The 26,271-nt window shown below is 43.9% G+C and overlaps 1 protein-coding gene across 1 annotated transcript in view; it reads left to right on the top strand.

Moving 5' to 3' along the window:
- LOC115478487 overlaps window positions 1-26,271 on the top strand; it is a 526,789-nt gene that overhangs the window by 263,864 nt on the left and 236,654 nt on the right. The window contains exon 5 of the mRNA XM_030215853.1: window positions 19,678-19,844. Coding sequence (XP_030071713.1) covers window positions 19,678-19,844 — 167 coding nt within the window. The remainder of the gene's footprint in view (window positions 1-19,677; window positions 19,845-26,271) is intronic.

Consider the following 26,271-nt stretch of genomic DNA (forward strand, 5'->3'; position numbering starts at 1 on the left):
AAAGCGCGGGGTACAAATGTAACAAAAAATAAAAAATTTCAGCCGATGACACAAAATTATTCAGGGTCGTCAAGTCGCAGGAGGAATGTGAACGATTACAGGAGGACCTTGCGAGACTGGGAGAATGGGCGTGCAAGTGGCAGATGAAGTTCAATGTTGACAAGTGCAAAGTGATGCATGTGGGTAAGAGGAACCCGAATTATAGCTACGTCTTGCAAGGTTCCGCGTTAGGAGTTACGGATCAAGAAAGGGATCTGGGTGTCGTCGTCGATGATACGCTGAAACCTTCTGCTCAGTGTGCTGCTGCGGCTAGGAAAGCGAATAGAATGTTGGGTGTTATTAGGAAGGGTATGGAGTCCAGGTGTGCGGATGTTATAATGCCGTTGTATCGCTCCATGGTGCGACCGCACCTGGAGTATTGTGTTCAGTACTGGTCTCCGTATCTCAAAAAAGATATAGTAGAATTGGAAAAGGTACAGCGAAGGGCGACGAAAATGATAGTGGGGATGGGACGACTTTCCTATGAAGAGAGGCTGAGAAGGCTAGGGCTTTTCAGCTTGGAGAAGAGACGGCTGAGGGGAGATATGATAGAAGTGTATAAAATAATGAGTGGAATGGATCGGGTGGATGTGAAGCGACTGTTCACGCTATCCAAAAATACTAGGACTAGAGGGCATGAGTTGAAGCTACAGTGTGGTAAATTTAAAACGAATCGGAGAAAATTTTTCTTCACCCAACGTGTAATTAGACTCTGGAATTCGTTGCCGGAGAACGTGGTACGGGCGGTTAGCTTGACGGAGTTTAAAAGGGGTTAGATAGATTCCTAAAGGACAAGTCCATAGACCGCTATTAAATGGACTTGGAAAAATTCCGCATTTTTAGGTATAACTTGTCTGGAATGTTTTACGTTTGGGGAGCGTGCCAGGTGCCCTTGACCTGGATTGGCCACTGTCGGTGACAGGATGCTGGGCTAGATGGACCTTTGGTCTTTCCCAGTATGGCACTACTTATCTACTTATGTAGTTTCAACCCCAGCCCTTTTCTCTCACCGGTCCCGAGCTTCAGTCACAGCCAGTTCTCCCTGTCCCCTTTAAAGCCCCCAGTCCTCACAGTTTCAGCCCCTGCCCCTTTTCAGCCTCCAGTTCCAGCCCCCTTCATCCACCACCTGCCTTGCATCCCCCCTTTTCAGCCCCAGAGCCATTCTCCCACCTGCCCCAGGCATGGACCTATTTTCCCTCCTGCACCCTTGTCAGACCCCAGTTCCAGCTTCAGACCCCTTCTCCCATCTGAGCACTCCCCTCTCCAGTCCCCTTCTCCCCTCTGAGCTTCCCCACCCCTCCCCAATCCCCTTCTCCCCTCTGAGCACCCATCTGAGCTCCCCCACCCCTCCCCAATCCCCTTCTCTCCTCTGAGCACCCATCTGAGCTCCCCCACCCTCCCCAATCCCCTTCTCCCCTCCCCAATCCCCTTCTCCCCTCTGAACACCCCTCTGAGCTCCCACACCCCTTCCCAATCCCCTTCTCCCCTCTGAGCTCCCCCTCTGCCATCTGAGCCCCCCCCCCGACCTGGTCCCGTCCCCCCTCTGTCGAGAGCTGACAGAGCCCTCTTCTCCTGCCACCACCCTGCCTTTTTTTAAAATCCATGCAGCGATGCAGGCAGCGCCTCACGTCTGCCCTGCATGTGCTGTGAAAGGAGAAGATCACCTTGCTGGCGTCGGGCCTTCCCTCGCTGTGTCCCGCCCTCGAGGAAATAGGAACTTACCTCAGAAGAGGGTGGGACACAGCGAGGGAAGGCCCGACGCCAGCGAGGCGATCTTCTCCTTTCACAGCACACGCAGGGCAGACGCGAGACGCTGCCTGCATCGCTGCATGGATTAAAAAAAAAAAGGCAGGGTGGTGGCAGGAGATGAGAGCTGTCTGCTCTCGATGGAGCATCCCCCCCACCCGCTGACACTCGGGGCGGACCGCCCCCACCACCCCGCCCTTGCTACGCCACTGTCCATTCAAGAAACTAAAATGGGGAGATTGGTACATCGACAGAGAGGGCCCAGCTGAAGGATTTAGAACAGCAAGAATTATCCATTCAAGAAACTAAAATGGGGAGACTGGTACATCAATGCAGAGGACCCAGCTGAAGTATTTAGAATAGCAAGTACTGTCCATTCAGGAAACTAAAATGGTTACAATTAAAGATACCATGTATCAGCTCAAGGGATGGGAGAACCCCAGGAAAAGATATCATCAGACAGTTTGAATTTGACAAATATTTTGGAAGCATCTATGGAGAATATTCAAGATGCAACAACTTTGCTAGTAATATTTGTTTTTGAGTGTGATATAGACTATTCTGAGACTTTATTTTTGTAAACAACATGTGTCTTTTTTGGGTCAGTGTTTATGGCTTTTTCCTGATGTCTCTAGACAGACTCAGGCAAAGCGTAAATTGTTTCTTGCTATGATGCCCAAAATATTAGCCTTGGGAGGACAGCTTTTTTTTTTTTTTTTTACAATTTCCTGTTAAGTGATTAGAAATGAAAATCAAATTTATACTTTTTTGGGACTCTAAACATTTGAGACTATTTCTGGATAAGAAAAGAATGTTTCTACTTCTATGCAGCTCACTACTTAATTATACCATCTTCTTATAGTATCTAGCAGGTAGTCCCTACACTAGAGGCTGACCTTCCTTCTGCACTACATATAAAACTTTTTTTTCTTTTTGTGTAATGTGATATGATAATCATCTCCTTATACAATTTCTGAAATTCTTTAGCCCCATATTTGAGGGCTAGTGTTTTTCAGTTATGGCAAACATTTTCCTTTATTTTGTTATTTTTCTTTGTATTTCTGTAAAATTTGCTTATATTTCTGAACAAAGAGAAAAGTTATCATTGTTAATTTAAACATTTCCTAAATATAAAATGTAAAATTATTTGCCTTGTATCTAACATCAATTGTTGCCAGAAAGAGCTCTACATGACTCTTAGACCTTCCAATCTATTCTAGAAAGAGGGAGGATCTAATCTCCTATATAATGATTCATCAATCTGCGTCCCTGGATGGCTGGATGGCTAGGTTCGTAACCGCATGCAAATGAACTAGTACGTAATTGGCTCGCCTCCAGCCTTCCCTTCCCTCTCAGTGTCCTGCCCTCGCGGAAAGAGGAAATTACGTTAGTGAAAGGTGGGACACTGAGAGGGAAGGAAAGGGAAGGCTAGAGGTGAGTCGAGCTGAACCTACTGCTTTCACTGATGCCGCTGCGTCTTCAGGTAAAATAAAAGTTTTAAAGGAAGGGTGACAGGAAGGAAAGGAGGGCTGCTGTGGGAGAAGAGGGCGGTCAGGTGAGGGCTGGGGTTGAACTGGAACTCGGGTGCTTAAAAGGGGGGCACGTGGGGGCTGGGGCGAGTCGCTGGACATGGATGGGAGGGGAGAATCGCTGGACATGGTTGGGATGGGAGGGGAGGGGAGAATCACTGGGCATGGAGGGGAGGGCAGGGGAGAGAGGAGAAATCACTTAGATGATAGCCTTCCTAGGGCCCATTTCATTTTTGGAGAAACGGGCTTTTTTGTTTGTATGGTATAAAATCATCCACACATTACATATTATTGGAAGTTGAAAAAGCTCTAGTGACACCATCAGAGCTCAGATATATCTTGTATGCGCCATATTCACAATTGACACCATGGTGCTCATTTTCAAAGCAGATGGATACCTCACAATGCCTAAAAAAGAATCCATCTGCTAAAAAAGTCCAACTCCCGAGAAGTCAGAATTTGGACATTTCACACTGCAGTTCGTTCAAATAGTAAGGGTATGTGTTTTAAGCAGGACTAGAGAAGGCCCAAATGTAAGACATCCAAAAACAATTTTTGAACGGGAAGAAGAACATTTTTATCTAGACCTGTTTCAGTCACGTCCAAGTTACAAAAATGTAGCTTCCTCGTCCCAGAAGGCCCTGCAAGCTCTACTATTACTCGTGGCCGAATACCTCAAGCATGCAGTTCACCTCTGAGCTCTGAGACAATTAAACTAACCTCGCTTCCAAAGTCCTAGACCTTGGAAGAGAAAGAAAACTAAAAGGATTTTGAGACCCAGTAACCAGACAGTTGGTAAGTATAAGTTACAAGGTGTTTATTTAAACCCAATTTGGGGTATGGAAAAAATGATGTTCTTAACACATTAGTTCTTTTGTAACATAAAAATACATTTATACATAAACTAATAGCATAATTCTTTTCTTACAGGTGCAGCAGTAGAACAACAACAGTGAAACCAACAGACAAGTATTAACCAAAGTATCTTATTTGTTCTCTCTCAAACTATAAATTTCCTTTATATTGTGTGTCTCAAGAATCAATTATTTTGAATTACTTTGTCTTTTAGGTGTGAACACCCAGATTCAGTCTCTACAACAGGTAAGTCAGATTAAACTGTGACCTTTCAGTGTCCTTTTGCATAGGAGTGAAGACTTATCTTTGGCCCTTCTTGGAGCTTCTTTGTTCTCCCCCCTTGTATGTTGGAGCTCAGGATCTTCTCTTTCAGTACAGGAACCTACTGCCTCACCCTTTAAATGAAATCAACAAAAAAAAACTTCCTTCCTGATTAACAGCAGGAACAGCACTAGCTGGGATTCAGGGATAACTGTGGCTTGCTAACAAAATAAATAATAATTTTATAACCTTAAATAGTTTCTCTGTTCTTGTACTGAGTTCCCTAACTAAGGAAGGGCACTCTTCATCGGATCTTGCAGTCACACAGCTCTCAGCATCTTTGTCTCTCCAAATTCAAGCAATCTTCCACTCTAGTGCACCAGCATGTGAACACACATACTGCAAGCCCACCCTTAAGCTTGGAGACCAGTTTTCCTAGTGGCTTAACTGGGATTAATCCACTTGCATAAACCTGTCTTACACAACCTTGCACATGGTCTCTCCACCACAGTCTTAATTGTAAAACTTTTAAATAGCACACAAAAAAAACCCAAAACAGTTTAGTTCTTTCTTTCTCTTGTTCAAATCACCTTCAACAGACTTCACCTGCATCCAGCCAGTGCTTCAGCACTAAACACTGGCAGAGAAATTCCCTTTCAGATAAGGTTACCATCCGTCCGGATTTCCCTGGACATGTCCTCTTTTTGAGGGCGCCATCGGGAGTCCGGGCGGATTTCATCTTTCTGATCATTTGTCCGGGTTTCTCGGGTCATCGCATCACATGACCGCTCCGATTCTGACGTCCGACCTGTCACCTGACTCCTCTGATGCAAGTGTGGCAGCGTGGGCCGACGCAGGCAGGCTACAGGCAGCGTACGTGCATGTGCATCGCCTGCCTGCATCAGCTGATGTGATTTCGTCGATCCTGCACGCAGCACGCAGGCCCAGTTTACTGCTACTGCAGCCGCCTGCCTGGCGCCTGCCTGCCGCCTTTTTTGCCCTATATAATCGAGTCGACAATGACTGAGGCTGCAGCGTGCAGCGTCTGGGGTCTGTCTGTGTGTGCCCTCCTTGCTGCCCTGCTTAGCCGGCCGGCCGGCGCCATAACCTGAGAAGAAGGACGAGGTAAGAATCAAGATTTAAGATTAAAATAATTTATGTGTGCGTCCGGGGAGCCTAAGATTAAAAGGCTAATTCTGCTTGAATTTGAATGGGAAGGATTAAGGAAGGGGTCAAAGGGAGGGTATTCTTGTTGGCGGGGGAGGGGGAGAGGAGGAACTGAAAACACATGGCTCTCCTGCTCGGGAATAGAGAGAGAAGAGGATTTTAAAACACAAAACAGAGGAAATATGGTGTAATAAACTCAGCCCAGTCATCTACCCAGTAAAAGATAAGTGTAGATGTTTAAAAGACATTTTCTTGAACTGTTTAAACCATGATATTGTTCTTGGACCGGGTCAGCACACAAGACTTATTTGAATTGATTATTAAGGATAGGAAGGAAGGATAAGTGCTGTGATGTTTGGCAGCTGATGTCTTACCCCATATTTATGGTTTAAAAGGCACTACATAGCACTACTGAGAGCACTGCAATTTAAAAAAAAAATGTGAATGAATTGATTATATGCTGGATATTCTGGTGTAATAGGAAGTATCAGTATAAAGATCTAACTAACACTAGGTTAGATTTGAATTGATCCCTAAGGATTAAACTGTTCTTCTGTGTGTATGCCAGCAGCCACCGTTCTGAGCGCATCTAAAATGAGTTGGAAGGACATGGAACTGTGGCTGTGGCCAAACTGGTGATTGTTTCTATCTCAGTGCCCAACGATTTCCACATCACTGATGCCAGCTGGTTAATCTGCTTTTACTGCAATGGTTTGCTCCCTTATCATTATCAGGAACACAGATCCTCTCTATATGTGTCTTGGTGCTGCTGCCATGATTCCAGCCATTACACAAATAAAGGAAATCCTGTCTCAGCTGAAATCGCAGAGCAAATGATAATCAAATGCCTGCAAGCTTAAAAAAAAATTAATAGGTGTTTAAATTTAAAAAAATCTATATTTAATTTTTAGGGGGTGAGGAGGAAGGTTGAAGGGATGGTGTGTGTGTGTGTATATATATATATACACACACGTTGCATAATTTCTGTTACTATTCATAGTTGTATCAACCCATAATACAGACCTTCTTGCAAGATGGAGCATTTCCATAGACTCAAATATGATCCTTCAGCATCAGTATGCATATCATTATTCACCACTATTTTAAACGGTTCACTCAGGATTATAATCTTACTAGTAAAAAAGCCCCGTTTCTGATGCAAATGAAATGGGGGGGGCTAGCAAGGTTTTCTTCAGAGTGTGCATGTGGGAGTGTGTGTGTCCCTGCCCTCTGCCCTCTCTCCCTCCCCCTCCCCCTTCCGAGTCCAGTCCTTCAGTGTTGTTTCCTGCTGTTCTGTGTTTGTGTTACAGAGAGAGTGAGGGCATCTCTCTCCCCTCCCCCCTCTGAGTCCTTCAGTGCAGTGTTGCCAGGTGGGCGGTTTTACCGCCCAATTGGGCGGTTTTCCGCGACCCGCCGCGGGAAATTTTTGCCCGCGGCGGGTTGCGGTTTTTTGGGCTGGTTTTTGTGCTTCGGGCGGTTTTTTCGGCCGCGGGGGGGCGGGGTTAGTGACGTTTTTGGGTGGGGTTAATGACGTTTTGGGCGGGGTTAGTGACGTGGGAGGCGGGGCCGATGACGTGGGAGGCGGGGCCGATGACGGGGAGGCGGGGCCGATGACGGGGAGGCGGGGCCGATGACGTGAGAGGCGGGGCCGATGACGGGGAGGCGGGGCCGGTGACGTGGGAGGCGGGGCCGGTGACGGCGGGGGGCGGGGTTGATGACGCGGGGGTGGGGGTGTCAGGGGCGGGGTTTGTGTTTGGGCGGTTTTTGGGCTGTTTTTTGGGCTCCAGTGGGCTGGAAAAAAATTTTCCACCTGGCAACCCTGCTTCAGTGTTTCCTGGGATTTCGTGCTGTGCTGTTTTCCTTCACTCATGGGGAAACCGGATATCTCTGGCGCGTCACACTTCCGGCTGGAGGCTTCAGTGGTGCCTTTTATATATATAGATAACTTTAGGGTTTCAAAATCTTTTTTTTTAAGGATTTGAGGGCAGCAGACAACTATTTTCAGAAAACTCAAACTAGAATGTTAAGGTAAAAGGGGGTGGGGGGTGTACAGCCACTTTTTTTAATGTTAGCCAGTTTGCGATGCAGTAAAGAGACGCAGCAATATTATCAGCTGTACACAGAGCAGATTTCCCGGGAACAACAAATTCCAGAATTTAATTAAACGTTGAGTGAGGAAATATTTTCTACAATTTGTTTTAAATTTACTACTCAGTAGTTTCGTTCCATATGATCCCCTAGGCCTTGTATTTTGGAAAATAGTAAACAAGCAATTCATGTCTACTCATTCCACTCCACTCATTATTTCATAGACCTCAATCATACCTCCCCTCAACTGTCTCTTTTCCAAGGTGACGAGCCCTAGCCTCTTTATCCTTTCTTCATAGGGAAGTCTGTCATCCTGTTTGCCATTTTTGTCACTCTTCTCTATACCTTTTCTACTTCCATTATATTTTTTTTTTAGGTACGGTGACCAGAATTGCACTCAGTATTCAAGGTGCAGTCGCACCATGGAGTGATACAAAGGCATCATAATATTCTCATTTTTTATTTTCATTCCTAATAGTTTAGCAGACAATGTGGGGGGGGGGGGGGGATAAACTAGGAGACGTTTTGGAACTGGGAATGAGGTTGAGCATGGCATGGGGGAGATATGCTGGATAAGAAGACAGGATGAAAGTGGAAGAAGTGAACAGGGAGACAGTGGGAATCCAGGTCATACAAGGAATAGATATGACGGTTTTCTTGGTTTGTATTTACAGAGTTTTCACTGCACTGACCTAGTGAGCACAGTCATCTAACGTGAGCTACGAACTTGAAATGCCGAAACGAAACTGTTCATTTACTGATACGATGAAAGCGAAATACCCATGTTTCCGTTCAGGTCGACATGACAAGGAAGCGGAATGCATAACATGTGGCGTTGGGACTTATATTTCTGTTGCGCATAAAGGTGCACTTGATTTAGAGGCACATATCAGAACATCGAAACATGTTAAGAATGTTCGTGGAGAAAGCTCATCTATGAAACTTACAGATTTTTTCATAGCACCGTGTTCCAAAATTGATGATTCTGTTTCGGCTTTTGAAGGAACATTGGCGTTTCATGCAGTTAAACATCATCATAGCTATAAATCAATGGACTGCAGTTGCAGGTTAGTAAAAACAATATTACCTGACTCCAATATTGCACGAAAAATATCATGTGCACGAACAAAAACCGAAGCAATTGTTAATAGTGTGCTGGCTCCGCATTCCGTTGATGTGGTTGTAAAAGCACCAAGCTGTGTACGCTTTTGTGGGGTCGCGACAGATGGTAGTAATCATGGATCTCAGAAGTTGTTTCCAATTCTTATTTACTACTTCAATTGGAAAAATGGTGGTTTACAGTCAAAACTTATTGATGTGCATAGCACTCCAGATGAAACTGCAGAAAGAATTTCAACGTGCATTAAGAACACCTTGGACAGACATAGCTTATTTCAGAAGTGTATAGCTTTTGCAGGAGATAATTGTAATACTAATTTTGGAGGTGTCCAGCGTAGAGCTACTTGCAAGAATGTGTTTGCAAATTTAAAGAAGATGAAAGGAGAAAGCAGTGGCAATGGTACATTAGTTGGAATTGGTTGTCCAGCACATGTTTTGAATAACTGCATTCAGCATGGCACTGATACACTTGATGTTGATATTGAGTCAATAGTTTTAAAAATTTACAACTATTTCTCAATCTACACTGTTCAAACTGAACATTTAAAAGAGTACTGTGAATTTGTTGAAGTGGAATATCGCCAGCTACTTTATCACTGCAAGACTCAATGGTTGTCTTTGTTTCCTAGCATCCATCGCATGTTGTAGATGTTTCCAGCCTTGAAGTCTTTCTTTTTGTCTCAAGAAAAGCCACCTACTGTGATCCAAAATTTCTTTGAAAATGATCTCAGTGAGATTTACCTTTGGCATATGCATTCACTGATGAATGTGTTCCATTCACACATTGAAAAAATTGAAAAAAGTGAAAATAACTCACTACTGGAGGTTATGAACTGCCTTAAATCTGTCCAGTCTGTTCTCACATGTCGAGCACAACAGAGTTTCATGTCACTAAAGGTGAAGGAGTTGTTAAATAAGTTGCGTCAAGATGAACTGAATGACCACTGTGATGCATTTTGTTCACAAGTAGCCTCGCTGTACACCACATGTTTGGAATATTTGGAAATGTGGGCCATGCCACTGGAGGAGTTTACTGTATTTTCATGGATGGCTTTCACTAAAATTCCAAGTTGGGATGAAGTTCTTGCAACTGTGGCATATCTCAAAGAAAAGGGAATAGACATTGACGATAGCAAATGTTTTGATCAGTTCTGCAACTTGAAGAGATTTGTTGAGTCAAACCAAAATGAAGATTTTGAAAAGTTATTGTCACATGAGAAATGGGTGAAGTACTTCAACAGATGCAAGACTGAGGAATGTTTCTCAGAACTTCTTATCATTGCAGAGTTTTTCTTTGCGATTCCATCACATAATGCTAACGCTGAACGAGTTTTTTCCTTAATGCAGAGCCAATGGACAAAAGAGAGAAACAAACTTCTGGTTGAGTCTGTAAAGGGAATTCTCCTTGTGCACCACAACTTTAAGCATATGACATGCAAAGACTTTCATATGTATATCAAGTGCCAACCAAAGTTGTTGCGGAATATCCGCTCTTCTGATAAGTATTCTAGAGCTCAGACTCAATCAAATTCAGATTCAGAAACCTTTGAAATGTAGATTGTCTACTGCTGCTGCAGTGTCATGAGAGAGGTTTGCACTGCACGTGGGTATCCTGGAAATCTGGCTCCGGGACCACTGAATGCAAACTTTGCAAATCTCTTTCATGAATATTTATTGTGGGTATCCTGAAAACCTGACTGGCTGGAATGCGGGTGCCTCCAGGAGTATGGACCAGGTTTGGGAACCACTGCAATTCTCTGTTGTACGGTACACTCAATACAGCTGCTTGTCAACTTTTTGCAGTTTTACTGCTTTTATAGTTGTAAGAGGTTTTACACTAGATAGTTGGTCTATCTCCACTTTCTTGTGGGTTTTATTTGTCCCGTTCCCGTGCAGGTCTCTGTTTTACACTTCATTTGTTCCTGTGCAATTGATATACTGCTGCACTCTTTTGAAGTCACTATTCCATGGTTGGTTAAATGGTGCCACAATTGTTATTTCTGTTTGGACTCATTGAATCCTGTGTTAAACATTACTGTTTGTTGTGCTTTTAGATGTCAATTAAAGTCGAACCCTTGTGTTTCAACGTTATTGGTCTACCTCCATTTTCTTGTGGGTTTTATTTGTCCATGCAAATGGGGGCAAACAGTTGTTCAAAAACTTGAAATCTGACATAAAATCGTGGCTCTCCCTGGTAGGGTTACCATGAGGCTCATTTTCAAAGCATATAGACTTACAATGTAATGTTTGTTACTATGGAACTTTATAAGTCTATGTGCTTTGACAATGAGCACCCATATGTCCAGTTTTACCTGGACATGTCCTCTTGTTGAGAACACGGCCAGGCATCCGGGTGGGTTGGGCAGGCTGGAGGGCAGACAGCTGGGCAGTCCTCAGGGTGTCCTATCCTCCCCTCCTCTCCTTTACCTTACTGTGGTGCCCTGGTGGTCTAGCGACCTCTTCAGGGCAGAAATGACTGTCTTGCTCCCTGTGCCATTTCAAAATTGCTGCTAACAGTTCAAGCGGCAGCTTCGTGAGACTTCCATTGAAGTCTTGCATAGGGGGCAGGGCGGGGTGGGGAAGAGGTGTGCCAGGGGGTGGGGTATGTCCTCTTTTTTCTTAGGGCAAATATGGTAACCCTACTTTCAGATACTTAAACAGTACACCAAAAAAACATCAGTTTTAGAACTTTCTTTCTCTGCTCAAATTCAACACGTTTCACCTTCAACTCTCTTCACCTATATTCAGGAATTTAAAGCTCACAGAAAAACTTACTTTCACACACTTTTCTGCCTAGAAATCCTGTCATGCACTCAGAGCTCTCCCAAACACATCTTTCCTCTTCAGTGTCTTCAGCCCCGCCTCCACTTCCTGGCAAGCTGTTGCCAAGGGACACTGGGTCTCTGAATCACCAGCAGACCTCTGCTGGCCAATAAGGTGTCAGAACACAGGGTGTTTGCCTCATGGACACTAATTAACATTTTTTCACAATCTCCATTTTGGAAAATAACTTTCATAGGAAATAATAGAAAATCTATACTTTTCAGACAAAACCCCATAAAATTTCTATACAATCAGATCAAAATAACTTACAATCATTGGTGCCATCAAACTATACATACAGTGTATTTTTTCTATGTTTAAACACACATTTAAATACATTTACAGACTTTTATCCAACACTCAGCGCATTGGGGCAAGCTGCAGACAGCGCAGCTCCATGCAGGAAGTCCAGAACTGCTTCTGGAGTCACAGCACTGACCACCAACAATCTCTGGGAACCCAGGTAAAAATAAAAAAAATAAATAACCCACTGGGTTACAAAAAGATGCTCTAATTGAGCAGCTGACTACTGGAGAGATTAACATATGACCCCTCCTCAATACTCAGTGGTTGCTGTCCTCCTCCCTCTCCTCTGAAAGGAACTAGAAAGGAAGTGTTGCAGGAATTACCACTATTGTTAGCAGAATCTGTGGTACTTCAGGAGTCAAACACCACACACCAGAATGAGAGAGAAATCTTCTTTATTTGCCAGCAAACAAAGTAGGACATCAGCGCTAGCTCTCTCCTTCAGCTCTCTGTGTCTTGTGTCTCCTGTCTTGGTTCCTTCTCGTCTCAGCTCCTTCTCTAACGTAAGCTGCTTCTGCTCTCCTTTATATAGGGTCCTAAACCCTTCTAGCCCCCCTTTCTCACCAGATGGTAAGGAATAGATTGATTACCCTGTCTTGAACTAATTATCTCTACACATTTACTCAAAAATATCAGTTACATAGGTTTGAGATATTTCCTAAACTGACCTATGACCTGGGGCCTCTCAAACTAGACAATGTGGCACCTATCTCCTGCATTTTATTATTATTAAATTCTCAGATTCCCAGTTATAGCTTCATACTAACTGCTAACTGGACTCTGGCATTCATTAAGGGGTCCAATCTTACTTAATGGCACACAGACATGGTTTGTTATTACTTTCAGAAGACCAGTCCTACACTTAGCTATAATCAATCAAGGAGAAGAGTTGACTTTCCCTGACCTCTTTCACCTAGCTTCATACACAGAACTAGCTAGGACTGTGGATAATTCAAACCAGATGATGACCTCTTAAACTGCAGACAAATCTCACTTGAAAAGTCAGACACTGAATTGAAAAGATATTTTACATAGAGAAATAGAACTTATTAATTAAACAGAACAAAACATATTTTAAAATAAGCAGAAATCAGAATTCCTTATAAGACAGAACCTAAATCATCTAGAATTATTTAAATCTACTCTATCTCCTTCTAAACAGCGTTCAGTCTAATCTTTTAAAACAGCCTGCGTGCTGATCCCCTCGAGATTGTCCACTATGCCTGCCTTACTTAGAATGGCATCCAGATGTGGTAAATAATACCTATGAACAATCAATCACTCAAAAAGGGACAAAGAAAGTTTTATTTCTCTCTGACCTTTCTAACCTCTAGTCTAGCAAAAGCTAGACATTTGAGTAATTAAAACCAGATGGCATTCTACCACTTGCAGGACTGCAAAGTTAAACAGAATTAACAAATTAATATAATTTCTCTAACCAGGCTGCCTCAGAAGAACAGGCTCTAAGTTAGCTGCAGGTTAGAGGTGTAACCTAGTGGTTATTGCAGCGGCCTGTAAACCAAGGAACACAAATTCAAAGCCCACTGTAATTCTCTCAAGTTTTTTTCTATTTTAATTCTCTCAAGCTTTTTTCTCTGGGACTCACTCCAGGAACAGAAAAATACTTACTGTACCTAAAAATATAAGACACTCGACATGACAAAAACACTTAAGGAAGGAGTATTAAAAAATGCAAGCATGCAGTTGTTTCAGGACATTTATTTATTTATTTATTTGGATTTGCTCACATCTTTTCAGTAGTAGCTCAAGGTGAGTTACCTTCAGATACACTTAACAAAGGAGTATTTAAAATGCAGGCATGCAGTTGTTTGAGGATTTGTGTGGGGCACTGGAGCTTAATGGGAGAGAGAAAGGCTTTTAAAGTAGCTAAAAAGTATTTTTTGACTAACTGGTGACTAGAAGAACTGCCATTTTGACGTAGTGGAAGAATGGACTATTACAACTTTTGAAGTTGGAGAATACAATGATCACACCCTTTTGGAAAGGGCTCTGATATGGGATTCACTGCCACATAAGGCAGTGAGGTGCCGAAGATCAGAAGCCCCATGATGTTTCAAACAGTGCTCTAAAAATAGCGCTGGAACAGTGTGGGGTTATAACACCCCTATGATCAAAGCTAATAGCATGCAAATTTAGGCACGCTATTAACTCTGATCATAGGGGTAAAGTGCAGGAGGATTGTGGATCTCCAGCCCCCTAACCCCCCCCCCTTACACCCCTAAAAAAAAGCCGTGGAGGGGCATAATCGAACGTGGATGACCATCTCTAAGGGTGCCCACCTCTAAGGACGTCCCGGCAAAGAGGCGGGGAAACCCGTATTAGTGAAACAAGGTGAGTGTCCATCTTTTGTTTCGATAATATGGTCAGGGACGCCCAAATCTCAACATTTAGGTCAACCTTAGAGATGGACATCCCCGGTTTTCGGCCATAATGGAAACCGAGGACACCCATCTCAAAAACGACCAAATCCAAGTCATTTGGTCGTGGAAGGAACCAGCATTCATAGTGCACTGGTCCCCCTGACATGCTAGGACACCAACCGGGCACCCTAGGGGGTACTGCAGTGGACTAACTGTATGCACTAACAACGGAAAAAGCCCTTCCCTTACCGATCCCTTAGCGATTCGGAAAGGAACGGGCATGCATGAAGGAAATCACATGCAAATGAGCTGCTCGCTGTTAGCTCATTTGCACATGATTTCCTTCCTAAGGAGGGGAAGCCAGTGCCAAAGACGGCTTCATACATGCAGACAAGCTGCGTGTATAATAGCTGTCTACAACCTTAGAAAAATACAAGTCCAGGTGAAAACGTCCAAGTGCTCGTCAGGGATGTCTTTTTTTTTTTTAGAGTATGGGTGAAAGACATCCTTCGCTATGCCTCCATCCCTGCAACGGCAGTTGAGGATGTCCAAAATGTGATGTTTCTGTGAAAAGGACATCCATGCCTGGATGTTTCTGTGAAAAGGATATCAATGCCTACTATGCCTCTGACACCCCCTTTATTTATTTGAATTTTGGATCACAAGAAGCAGCAGTGGGTTGTGAACTGGCTACCTCTGGATTGCAAGACCAGTGCTCTAACCACTAGGCCACTCCTCCACTCCACTCCCTTAAAATTTGGCCATTCCTGTGGAGGGGGGGGGCAGTTGAGGACATCCAAAATGTTTGAAAGAAGGATGTCCACGCCTTTGTTATGCCTCTGCTGACACACACATACCCCCCCCCCCCAGTGACCTGCATACTGCCCCCCCCCCCCCACAGGGACAGCCAAATTTCAAGGGAGTGGAGTGGAGGAGTGGCCTAGTGGTTAGAACAAGCACTGGTCTTGCAATCCAGAGGTGGCTGGTTCAAATCCCACTGCTGCTACTTGTGATCCAAAATCCAAATAAATGAAGGGGGTGTCAGAGGCATAGCAAGTGTGGACGTCCTTCTCACAGAAATATGACATTTTGGACATCCTCAACTGCCGTTGCAGGGATGGAGGCATAGTGAAGGATGTCCTCAACTGCCATTGCAGGGACGGAGGCACAGCAAAGGATGTCCTCAACTGCCATTTCAACGTGGACATTTCATTTGTTTACACGCAAGTTTTTCATAAAGGTCTTTTTAAAGATCCACTTCATAGATTATCACATCAAGTGTCTCCCAACGCACGCATCAGCTGATTTCCGACGTCTTGAGACCCACTATATGGAACACCGTCGAGTGAGACTCCTGATGCAGGCCTAACGGCCAAAACACAATGGTTGTGTCGAGTCTTTTATTCATCAATAAACAAGTATTTTTAAGATCCATCTCTCCAGGTCTTGTATTTCCGTGGTCAAACATCCCACTTTCTTCCAAACCTGTGTTCTCCCGTGGGGTGTTCGAGTTCTCCGCTGAACAGCGGATTTTTTTTTGAACGTCCTTCTCACAGAAACATGACATTTTGGACATCCTCAACTGCCGTTGCAGGGACGGAGGCACAGCAAAGGACGTCCTCAACTGCCATTGCAGGGATGGAGGCACAGCAAAGGACGTCCTCAACTGCCATTGCAGGGGTGGAGGCATAGCGAAGGACATTCTTCACCCATACTCTTAAAAAAAAAAAAAGACAAAAGTTTTTAAAGTTGTTTTTTTTGGGGTGGGAGGTAGTTAGTGACCACTGAGGGAGTCAGGGGAGGTCATCCCCGATTCCCTCCAGTGGTCATTTGGTCAGTTCATGCACCTTTTTGAGACTTGGTCGTGAAAAAAAGTGGACCAAGTAAAGTCAGCCAAATGCTCATCAGGGACACCCTTTTTTTCCCACTATTGACCCAGGATGCCCATATCTTAAGCATGCCCTTGTGCTGCCTTCGGTACGTTGCTGACACGCCCCCGGGAACTTTGGTCATCCCCATGACAGAAAGCAGTTGAGGATGCCCAAAATTGGCTTTCCATTATGCCGATTTGGGCGACCCTGAGAGAAGGACGCCCATCTTCTGATTTGTGTCAGAAGATGGGCGCCCTTCTCTTTCGAAAATGCCCCTGCTAGTGACCCAGTGCGTCTCAAACCCAACCCCCCCCCCCTCACCTGATGGTCTAGCAGCCCCCTCACCCCCATACCTCTCTGATGGAGAAGGAAGTAGCACACTCCCTCCTCTTCCAGTGGCGCCCTGCTCAGTTTCTCCCTTATATAGTAGGGAAGCCCTGTACAGCGCATTCCAGGATGCACTAGCAGGGCAGGGTGCTGCCATCATGAAGACAGCACTGGAAAAGGAGGGATTGTGCTACTCCCTCCTCCATCACGGAAGTACAGAGGGGATAGGGAGCCGCTGGACCACCGAGGGGTTGGGTTAAGTACATAAGTATTGCCACACTGGGACAGACCAAAGATCCATCAAGCCCAGCATTCTGTTTCCAACAGTGGCCAATCCAGGTCACAAATACCTGGCTAGATCCCGAAAAAGTTCAATACATTTTTTTGCTGCTTATCCCAGAAATAAGCAGTGGATTCTCCCCAAGTCAATTTAATATGGACTTTTGCTTTAGGAAGCTGCCCAGACCATTTTAAACCCTGCTAAGCTAACCGCCTTTACAACATTCTCTGGCAATGAATTCCAGAGTTCAATTACACGTTGAGTGAAGAAACATTTTCTCCCATTCGTATTAAATTTACTACTTTGTAGCTTTATCGCATACCCCCTACTCCTAGTATTTTTGGAAAAAGTAAACAAATGATTCATGTCTACCCATTCCACTCCACTCATTATTTTATAGACCACTATCATATCTCCCCTCAGCCGTCTTTTCTCCAAGCTGAAGAGCCCTAGCTGCTTCAGCCTTTCCTCATAGGGAAGTCATCCCATCCCCTTTATCATTTTTGTCACCCTTCTCTGTACCTTTTCTAATTCCACTATATCTTTTTTGAGATGCGGCGACCAGAATTGAACACAATATTCGCGGTACAGTCACACCATGGACCGATACAAAGGCATTATAACATCCTCACTTTTGTTTTCCATTTCTTTCCTAATAATACCTAACATTCTATTTGCTTTAGGAGTGGAGGAGTACCCTAGTGGTTGGTGCATCAGACTTTGATCCTGGGGAACTGGGTTCAATTCGCACTGCAGCTCCTTGTGACTGTGGGCAAGTCACTTAACCCTCCATTGCCCCAGGTACAAAAGCCCCAGGTACAAAAGCCCCAGGTACAAAATAAGTACCTGTATGTATCCAAACCACTTTGAATGTACTTGATATACCACCTTTCTGTGGTATTTTGCAAGTCCCATTTCCCTTTCCCCTTTCTTAGCTGCTGCACACTGAGCAGGTTTCAACATATCATCAACACCGCCGCCGAGATCCCTTTCTTGGTCAGTGACTCCTAACGTGGAACCTTGCATTACACAGCTATAGATCAGGTTCCTCTTTCCCACATGCATCACTTTGCACTTGCTCAAATTAAACATCATCTGCCATTTAGACACCCAGTCTCCCAGTCTTATAAGGTCCTCTTGTAATTTTTCACAATCTTCTCGCGATTTAACAACTTTGAATTACTTTATGTCATCAGCAAATTTAATTACCTCACTAGTTACTCCCATCTCTAGATCATTTATAAATATGTTGAAAATCAGCGGTCCCAGCACAGACCCCTGGGGAACCCTATTATCTCCCATACTGACCATTTAACCCTACTCCCTGTTTTCTCTCCTTTAACCAGTTTTTAATCCACAATAGGACACTACCTCCTATCCCATGATGCTCCAATTTCTTCTGGAGTCTTTCATGAGGTACTTTGTCAAACGCCTTTTGAAAATCCAGGTACATAATATCAACTGGCTCGCTTTTATCCACGTTTGTTCACCCCTTCAAAGAAATGTAATAGATTGGTGAGGCAAGATTTCCCTTCACTAAATCCATGTTGGCTCTGTCTCATTAATTTGTGCTTTTGAATATGCTCTGTAATTTTGTTATTTATAATAGTCTCTACCATTTTCCCCGGCATCCACTTCAGGATCACCCACTGGGCCACCAGGACTTCTTTGGGGGTGTGAGGGGCGGTTAGGGGGGCTGGAGATCCACCGTATCTCCAGGCCCCTGTGCCCTTGTGTTGGGGGCAGCTGGGGGACTAGAGGTCTGCCAGACCTCAGCCCCATTGTCGCTTGCTTGGGGTGGGGCTCCTGCGAGGGGGTGGCTGATGGGTTCAGATCGTCTGTTGGGTGAATGGGGGGGGGGGTTCTGCTAGCATGTAGATGCATGCTGGACAGGTCTCCCCACTCCTGCCCAATGCTCTGTAAACCCTAACTGCAGCTTCCAGCTGGCATAGGGTTTACCAAGGTAGCAGTGTGCTAGTTTGATGCGCTGCCCACTGAGCACTGGGGAGGAATACTAATATCCCTGTTTAGCACGCATAAAATGCTATTAGCGTTCAGAGCCGGCGTGCGGGTTGTTACACATGGTCGCCAGCTCTAATTCTGGGACACAAGCCAACGTGGGCACTAGTCCAGGGCAAATGGCCTCTAGCCCCTGCGTTTGCTTTTTATCATCTGGGCCCGAGTTACTTAATAGGTGAGAGTATGGCAGTGGGAGAGGAATAGATGCTGGCAAATAGATGTCTTCTGGGGAGGGATAAGGGAGGGTCCTAGAGGGGGGAAGCAGTAAAGACTGTGGGAGAATTTATGAGAAAAAGGGTATGGATGCTTGGAATGCCCTCCCGCGAGAGGTGGTGGAAATGAAAACGGTAACAGAATTCAAACACACGTGGGACAAACATAAAGGAATCCTGTTCAGAAGGAATGGATCCTAAGGAGCTTAGCCGAGATTGGGTGGCAGAGCCGGTGGCAGGAGGCGGGGATAGTGCTGGGCAGACTTATACGGTCTGTGCCAGAGCCGGTGGTGGGAGGAGGGGCTGGTGGTTGGGAGGCGGGGATAGTGCTGGGCAGACTTACACGATCTGTGCCCTGAAAAGGACAGGTACAAATCAAGGTAAGGTATACACAAAAAGTAGCACATATGAGTTTATCTTGTTGGGCAGACTGGATGGACCATGCAGGTCTTTTTCTGCCGTCAACTACTATGTTACTATGTATGGGTTTAAATTAAGAAACTATAATATTGTTGGATGGTAATGCTTGGCTATATTTTCTGTGTTGGTTAAATAAGTTGATTGTTAGAAATCATTGGAAGGATATCGTGGTTTGGGATGGAACTTGTAGTACCATGTTTAGAAAGTTGAGCTGCTGTTCTTATTTCTCCCAAGAATTGCCCATGATGTTGGATGATATTATCAGTTTGTCAATGACACTTTCTCAACCACTTCTCGAACACTTGCACTGTGTGATAGTGACACTTGGTATTCATGGACTTCTCCTGTGTGGCAGAAATGAAGGTGGAAATGTATCTCTACAACCTGGGACTCATAAGAAGGTAAGCATGAAATATATTAGGCAGAATATCAATGATGATTTGGTAATATATGAAAGCAATATATTTGTGTATGCTGAAATATGCATATTGTCACGCATATCTGCAATAATAGTTTTGAAAGTCTCAGTTCAACACTCTGGTTACTCTTTTCCAGCTCTTGTGCCCACTCCCCTAAGAAGGTCACCACCATAGTTGTCAGAATTTTCCATAGTGACACAGTTTATTCAAAACTCAAAAAGGCAAAAGGAAAACAAAATTCCACAAAACACTGCTTTATCTTCAGCAGCTATTTATTTATGCAGTACTCAGTTCAGTCATTACACCACTAGGGTGTCCCCTTTCATTCTCAGCCCCTTATTTTTTTTTTGTTACATTTGTACCCTGCACTTTCCCACTCATGGCAGGCTCAGTGCAGCTTACATGGAGCAATGGAGGGTTAAGTGACTTGCCCAGAGTCACAAGGAGCTGCCTGTGCCTGAAGTGGGAATTGAACTCATTCCCCAGGGCCAAAGTCCACCACCCTAACCACTAGGCCACTCCTCCTCCCTTTCTCCTTTTCTGTTCCTTAGGAGTCTTTCACTGGAGAAATAAAAATTAAATGTCTTTTCTTATCGCTCTTGTTCAAACCCCAAACATTGAAGGCACAGGGTTCAACAAAAATACAGCCTTGGCTTTTCTGGTTCTTGCAAAGGCTGTGCAGCCCTCCTCCCGCCCAGTGTTTGTAAACACACTGGATCCACCCACAGCTGTGGCTGACCCTTTCAACTAAAATCTTCCAGCTGGGTTTTCTTTACAAAAAAAAAAATCAAAATAGCAGGATAATGCTCACACACTCAACTCCATAAATGCAATGGGATTGAGGTCTTCTGCTCCTTCAGCCATGGCCAACACCTAACTTTTTGTCACATAAATTGCTATATAGAGGCTGACCAAAACTGGGGTTTGGGGTTTTTTTTTCAATTTTGGCCAAAACGAGAACTGTCCAAAAGCTTTGTGCCAAAACCAAAAAGCCAAAACTCATCACCTGTTTTCAGCCAAAACCAAAACTGAAAACTTAAGTTTTGTTGTGTGAATATGAACAAGTGAGGATGGCTAGGGATTGTCAGAGCTTGTAGTCTGCATCCCTGTGCTAAACCCACTGTATCCAAACCAGAATACACTCATTTAAATGGTGGAAGACCATATTTTGACCTCCTAACAAAATAGCCTCCACACACATGAACCGCAGCTAATACAAACTGAAACTAAAAACCATGGTGCTTTTACACTGACTGATTTTGTGCAACATTCAGATTGACAGCCAAGGTCATAACTCCACAGCAAGGCTGATTTCTAAGTAGCTTATTGTCACCCGTCTGTAAGACTTCACACACTATCAAAATGCCTCTGGATTGTAGTCGTGCCAGCCGAGGGAACTAACTGTGCTCAGCTCACAAGAGACAGAGTGAACATAAAATAAAACATCATCCTTAAAAGATAATACCGGATGAAGGCATAAAGGTGAATATGAATTCCTGTGAATGGAATCAATTTGATTTACAATAAATCCAGATACTACTCCCTTATACATATAACAATGAATTAATTATTTAAGTGGAACGGAATTATTTGACTGTACTGGTAAACAGAAAGAAATACTCTTCAGTTAGATTGTACAGGATTAAACCAGTAGAACTGCTGACTCCCTACTGGATCCAGTATACACTTTAATTTCTTTACTAACCAAACATTTAGTTTCCTGATCAAGTTACAAATAAGTATAACACTTCAAAGATTTCCAACTCAAAATAGGAATGTTTCTTAGGTGTATCTCATTTAAACATTTTTATAAACTTCTTTCCTACAGGGCTTACTTATAAAGTAAATAACTATCCAAACTCTTTCAAATCTTAGTCTTATAGTGGTATAATTATTTTAATTGGATTTCTCCTTCTTCCTTTATTTTCAAAATTAAATCTCAGTTCACCAGGAGTTTCAGAAAAAGTGTGAATTGTCTCTCTCTGTTCCTCAATTTCCTGTATTCAGTTGTTTACTTTTCTTTCACAGTACTTAGCTGAAGGAAAACTTCAAGTTGCTGTCTTCAAGAGATTCTTCTTCCTAAACTTAATCTAAAAATAAAAATAAAAGGAGAAATACTGCCTCCCTGCAGTGTGTGAGTCTTTAGATCAGCCTGCCTGAAACTGGAACCTAGACTGAGTGCTAAACTATGAAAAAATAAAATAAATTGAATTTCCTCAGTTCTAATTTCCTAAGTAGCTTTGTTATAACTTTACCCTGACTATCTAAAGAGCAACTCTTTTTTTTTCTTTCAAGCTGCTGAGATCTTGAAGCCCACTGCCGGATCTCATCCACACACACACATTCATAGATCCACTCCCCTCTCTACTCAGTAAATTTACTAATCTGGCTAATTCAAAATGTGAGCTGAGCAGAGCAGGGGCGTATCTGGACTTTGGCGGTAGGGGGGGCCAGAGCTAGAGGGAGGGGGCACATTTTAGCCTCCCCAACGACCCCTCCCCGCCGCCGCCGCCATTGCCAGAACCCCCCCGCCATTGCCAGATCCCCCCACCAATGCCTCTCCATCCTCCCCCCGCCGCCAACCCTCCCCCGCTGCCATTGCTTACCTTTGCTGGCGGGGGACCCCACCCCCCGCCAGCCGAGGTCCGCTTGCCGCCTTTAAAGATATTTCTTCAGCTGGTGGGGGACCCCAACCCCCGCCAGCTGACCCGACATCTTTAAAGTTGTTCTTCGGCCTCCGTGGCCGTGCTGTAGTTGATAGCTGTTCAATCCAGTTTGGAGTCTGACGTCCCAGCGCATTGTCCTGCATGTACAACGTGCTGGGACGTCAGACTCTGAACTGGATTGAACAGCTATCAACTACAGCACGGCCACGGAGACCGAAGAAGAACTTTAAAGACGTCGGGTAGGCTGGCGGGGGTTGGGGTCCCCCGCCAGCTGAAGAAATATCTTTAGGCGGCAAGCGGACCTCGGCTGGCGGGGGGTTGGGGTCCCCCGCCAGTAAAGGTAAACAACGGCAGCGGGGGAGGATTGATGGTGGTAGGGGGGTCCAGGGCGAAATCTGCGGGGGCCCAGGCCCCTGTGGCCCCACGCAGATACGCCCCTGGAGCAGAGTCCTCTTAGTTTCCAAAGATTCTTTTTCTAACTTATCTCCTTTTCACCAAAGAATATAATTCAGATCAACTATTTATCTCAGATCAACTATTTATTTCAGGTCAAATATTTATTTCAGATCAAATATTAAGGTTTCCTTGTTTACAGGCACTTAAATCTACTTAGCCTTTATATAACTTATAGGATTTAAACACTCTTAAACTGAAATTCTCCCTTTTCTATTCTTCATAAACTTCAAGTAATCCTGAAATATTCAGATCCTTTTCTCAGTAGAGAAACCTCAAACTTGTAAATCTCCACCAATCTCTTTTCACTCATATTTTCTCATTTACCACATAATCAGGCACTCTTTTATAATTTCAGTCAATTTAGATCAAACAACAATTCTTTCTTTCAATTCTTACACACCGAGATCAAAGCTGCAGGTCCTCTCTCAGTCGAATCTTCAGTTGCTCTCTTCTCTCTGTTACCGGGCAGATTTCTAACAGGAGCTGATCATCCAATCGGAGAGCTCTATTTGAATGCAGATTAACATACAGACACTCTAATGGAAATTTTTAGTCAAAAACACTAGATAAACCCTTTGTTTTGGGGATCCAACTTCACATTTTTGATCAAAGCCATGCCCTAACATTAAGGCTGTAAACATTTCTATCAATTTTTACCCATAAATATGCAAATGAGAACCTCCCCAAAACAGACTAATTTGCATATGGCTTGAGCAAATTTGAGTACATAGCATACCAATCCCACTTCCTAGCACCTAAATTCTGCAATTAGATTTAATGCAAATACTTTTAAATTTTAATTTTAGCACTTTTAAAATCTCAGGAGTCAGTGCAGGTCTCCTTGACATGAATTGCTCATGTGCAGGAATTCATCCTAGTTAAATATCTCCCTGGCAACCCAGGACACCTCCAGCCAACCCCCCTGCTCTCCCAGCAGTAAGGTAAACAAATTAAACCAATTTCTACAACTGGTTACATTATCATCCCAAATTTACAGACTTAAATTTCTGCTAAAACTTTGTATCAAAAACATTTATTTGGAGCGCTTTATTTATCATATAAACTATTGTGCAAGATCACAACTGCATTACTTGCGATTGCAGTACAAAATAAAAAAAAAATACAAAGAGTAGCCCACCCCAGGGCTATTTTACAATCCCTGGTGGTCTAGTGGTGTAGTCGGGCAGGAGCAATGCCCCAGTCACAGCAGCCATTTTGAGAGCAGAGCCAGAATGGGCAGGGATAACTGGGGATCACTCCTGCCCCAACTACACCCCTAGACTACTAGGAATTGTAACCATGCAGAAAAAGGATTTTAGGCCACTTTTGGTACCATAACCGAAACTGAAATTCAGTTGGTCTCTTTTGCTATGTGCCCAAAAGCTAAGCATTTTAATTTGGTGATATTTGAGACAGGCTGAGGGTAAAGGAAATTTTTGTATGGAGCAGTGGCATAGCTAAGTGGGGCCATGGGGGCCAAATTTGTTCTGGGCCTCTGGTTGGCTTGCGGGGGTCCCCAACCCCCACCAGCTGAAGACTTCATCCAGCGCTGGTCTGCGGTGGCGCCGCCGCATTTCCTGCCCTGCTCTCTCTTTCCCTCACATCAGGCACGCTCCTTTTAGTGAAATTGAGCACTGGCCCTGTTCCAAATTTTCTGAAGTTGTTGTCAAAGCCCCTTAATAACTCCACTCCAGCCCATCCAAATCTATTTGGCCTCGATCAGGGTGCAGATCATAGCAGTGTTGCCAGCACCGGCTTTCCTACCTGATCTCCACTAAGCTTCTTTGGATCCAATCCTTCTAAACAGGATTCCTTTGTGTTTGTCCCATGCATTTTTGAATTCCATTACCATTTTCATCACATCCTTCATCCAGTTCTTCGATCACCCAGTTGAAGAAGTCAATCAGATTCGTTTGACAGGATTTTCCTCCGGTAAATCCATGTTGCCTCGGATCCTGTAACCCATCGGCTTATAAAAATCAACTATCCTTTCCTTCAGCAGCGGTTCCATTATTTTTCCTGTCACCGATGTGAGGCTTACCGGCCTGTAGTTTCCCACTTCTTCCTGTCTCCGCTTTTGTGAAGAAGGACCACATCAGCTCATCTCCAATCGCACAGAACCTCTCCCGCCTCTAAAGATTTATTAAATAAATCCTTAAGAGCAGAGGCGTAGCTAGGTTTTGACGTCTGGGGGAGCAGACTTTTGTAAAATAGGCGCCAGAAGGTAGGCAGGCCATAGCATCCCACAGCAGAGAAGGTGCAACCAGACATTCTTGGAAAAGACAAGCCTAGGGGACACTGGTGGCTGCTTCTCATTGGGATTAGCACATCTTCAAAGGGGAATGTACCTAGGCTCTGACTCTCCTATAAAGGAAACAACCAAACAGGAACTTCTCTGACCTTTTACACTGTACTGCCAAGTGCAAACACTAATACAAACATAGAAATATTTTTTTTTAACTTGAAGCTTATATTAGCATGGCAAGATGTTGGCATTTGTGTACTGTGAAGTGGGATTTCTTACAACGGGCAGCAAAAAATGCTGAGGTGAATTCAGTGATAGTGCTGGTACAGTACTGAATCTGAATGCACAGAAATACAGGTTAATAAATACAAAGCAAATATATACGCTGATACCTTTTTACTGAAACTTAAGACACTTTAATCAACTTGAGCTAAATATTCAAAGGATTTATGCTCTTTACTGACAGTTATGCCCATCTCTGAGAATCTGATTGCCTTGCTCTCCCCTCCCGTTTTTCCTTTTGCCTAGTTTTCTTTTCACTATCCTTGGTACAATTGTGATAGAATGCATGGATATCCTTTCCCTCAGTAACAGCAACACAAAATCCCTCCACTGCCAGATACCGTGTGAAGTGTCAAGAAGGTTGAAGAAAACAGGAAATGGGATGATGTCAAAAAAGTTGAAACCAATTAAGTTAATCTATGTTTCCTCCTTCCCTGCGCAGCCATCATCTAGTACACTCAAAATAAAGCAAGCAAACCTATGAGCTGCTAGCCTGCTACATCCTTGTTGTTCTTTACTGTTGGTAGCAATTTTATTTAATCTCATTTATATTAAACATGCTCGCTTGTGCAGCATATGGATGTACACAGAGGAAGTATTGGTTTGATTGGTTAGAGTACTAATTTGTTCTACATTTTAAATCATTGTGTCATTTGGAGGGGCTGGCTATAGGGACTCCCCCTCCCTCTGTATTCATGCAGAAATGTTTTCACCTAGTAAAGGAACACCAAAACAGACATTAGATGCAGATGTGATTCCA

Source organism: Microcaecilia unicolor, chromosome 10, assembly GCF_901765095.1.
Source record: "Microcaecilia unicolor chromosome 10, aMicUni1.1, whole genome shotgun sequence".
Classification (NCBI taxonomy): Eukaryota; Metazoa; Chordata; class Amphibia; order Gymnophiona; family Siphonopidae; genus Microcaecilia; species Microcaecilia unicolor.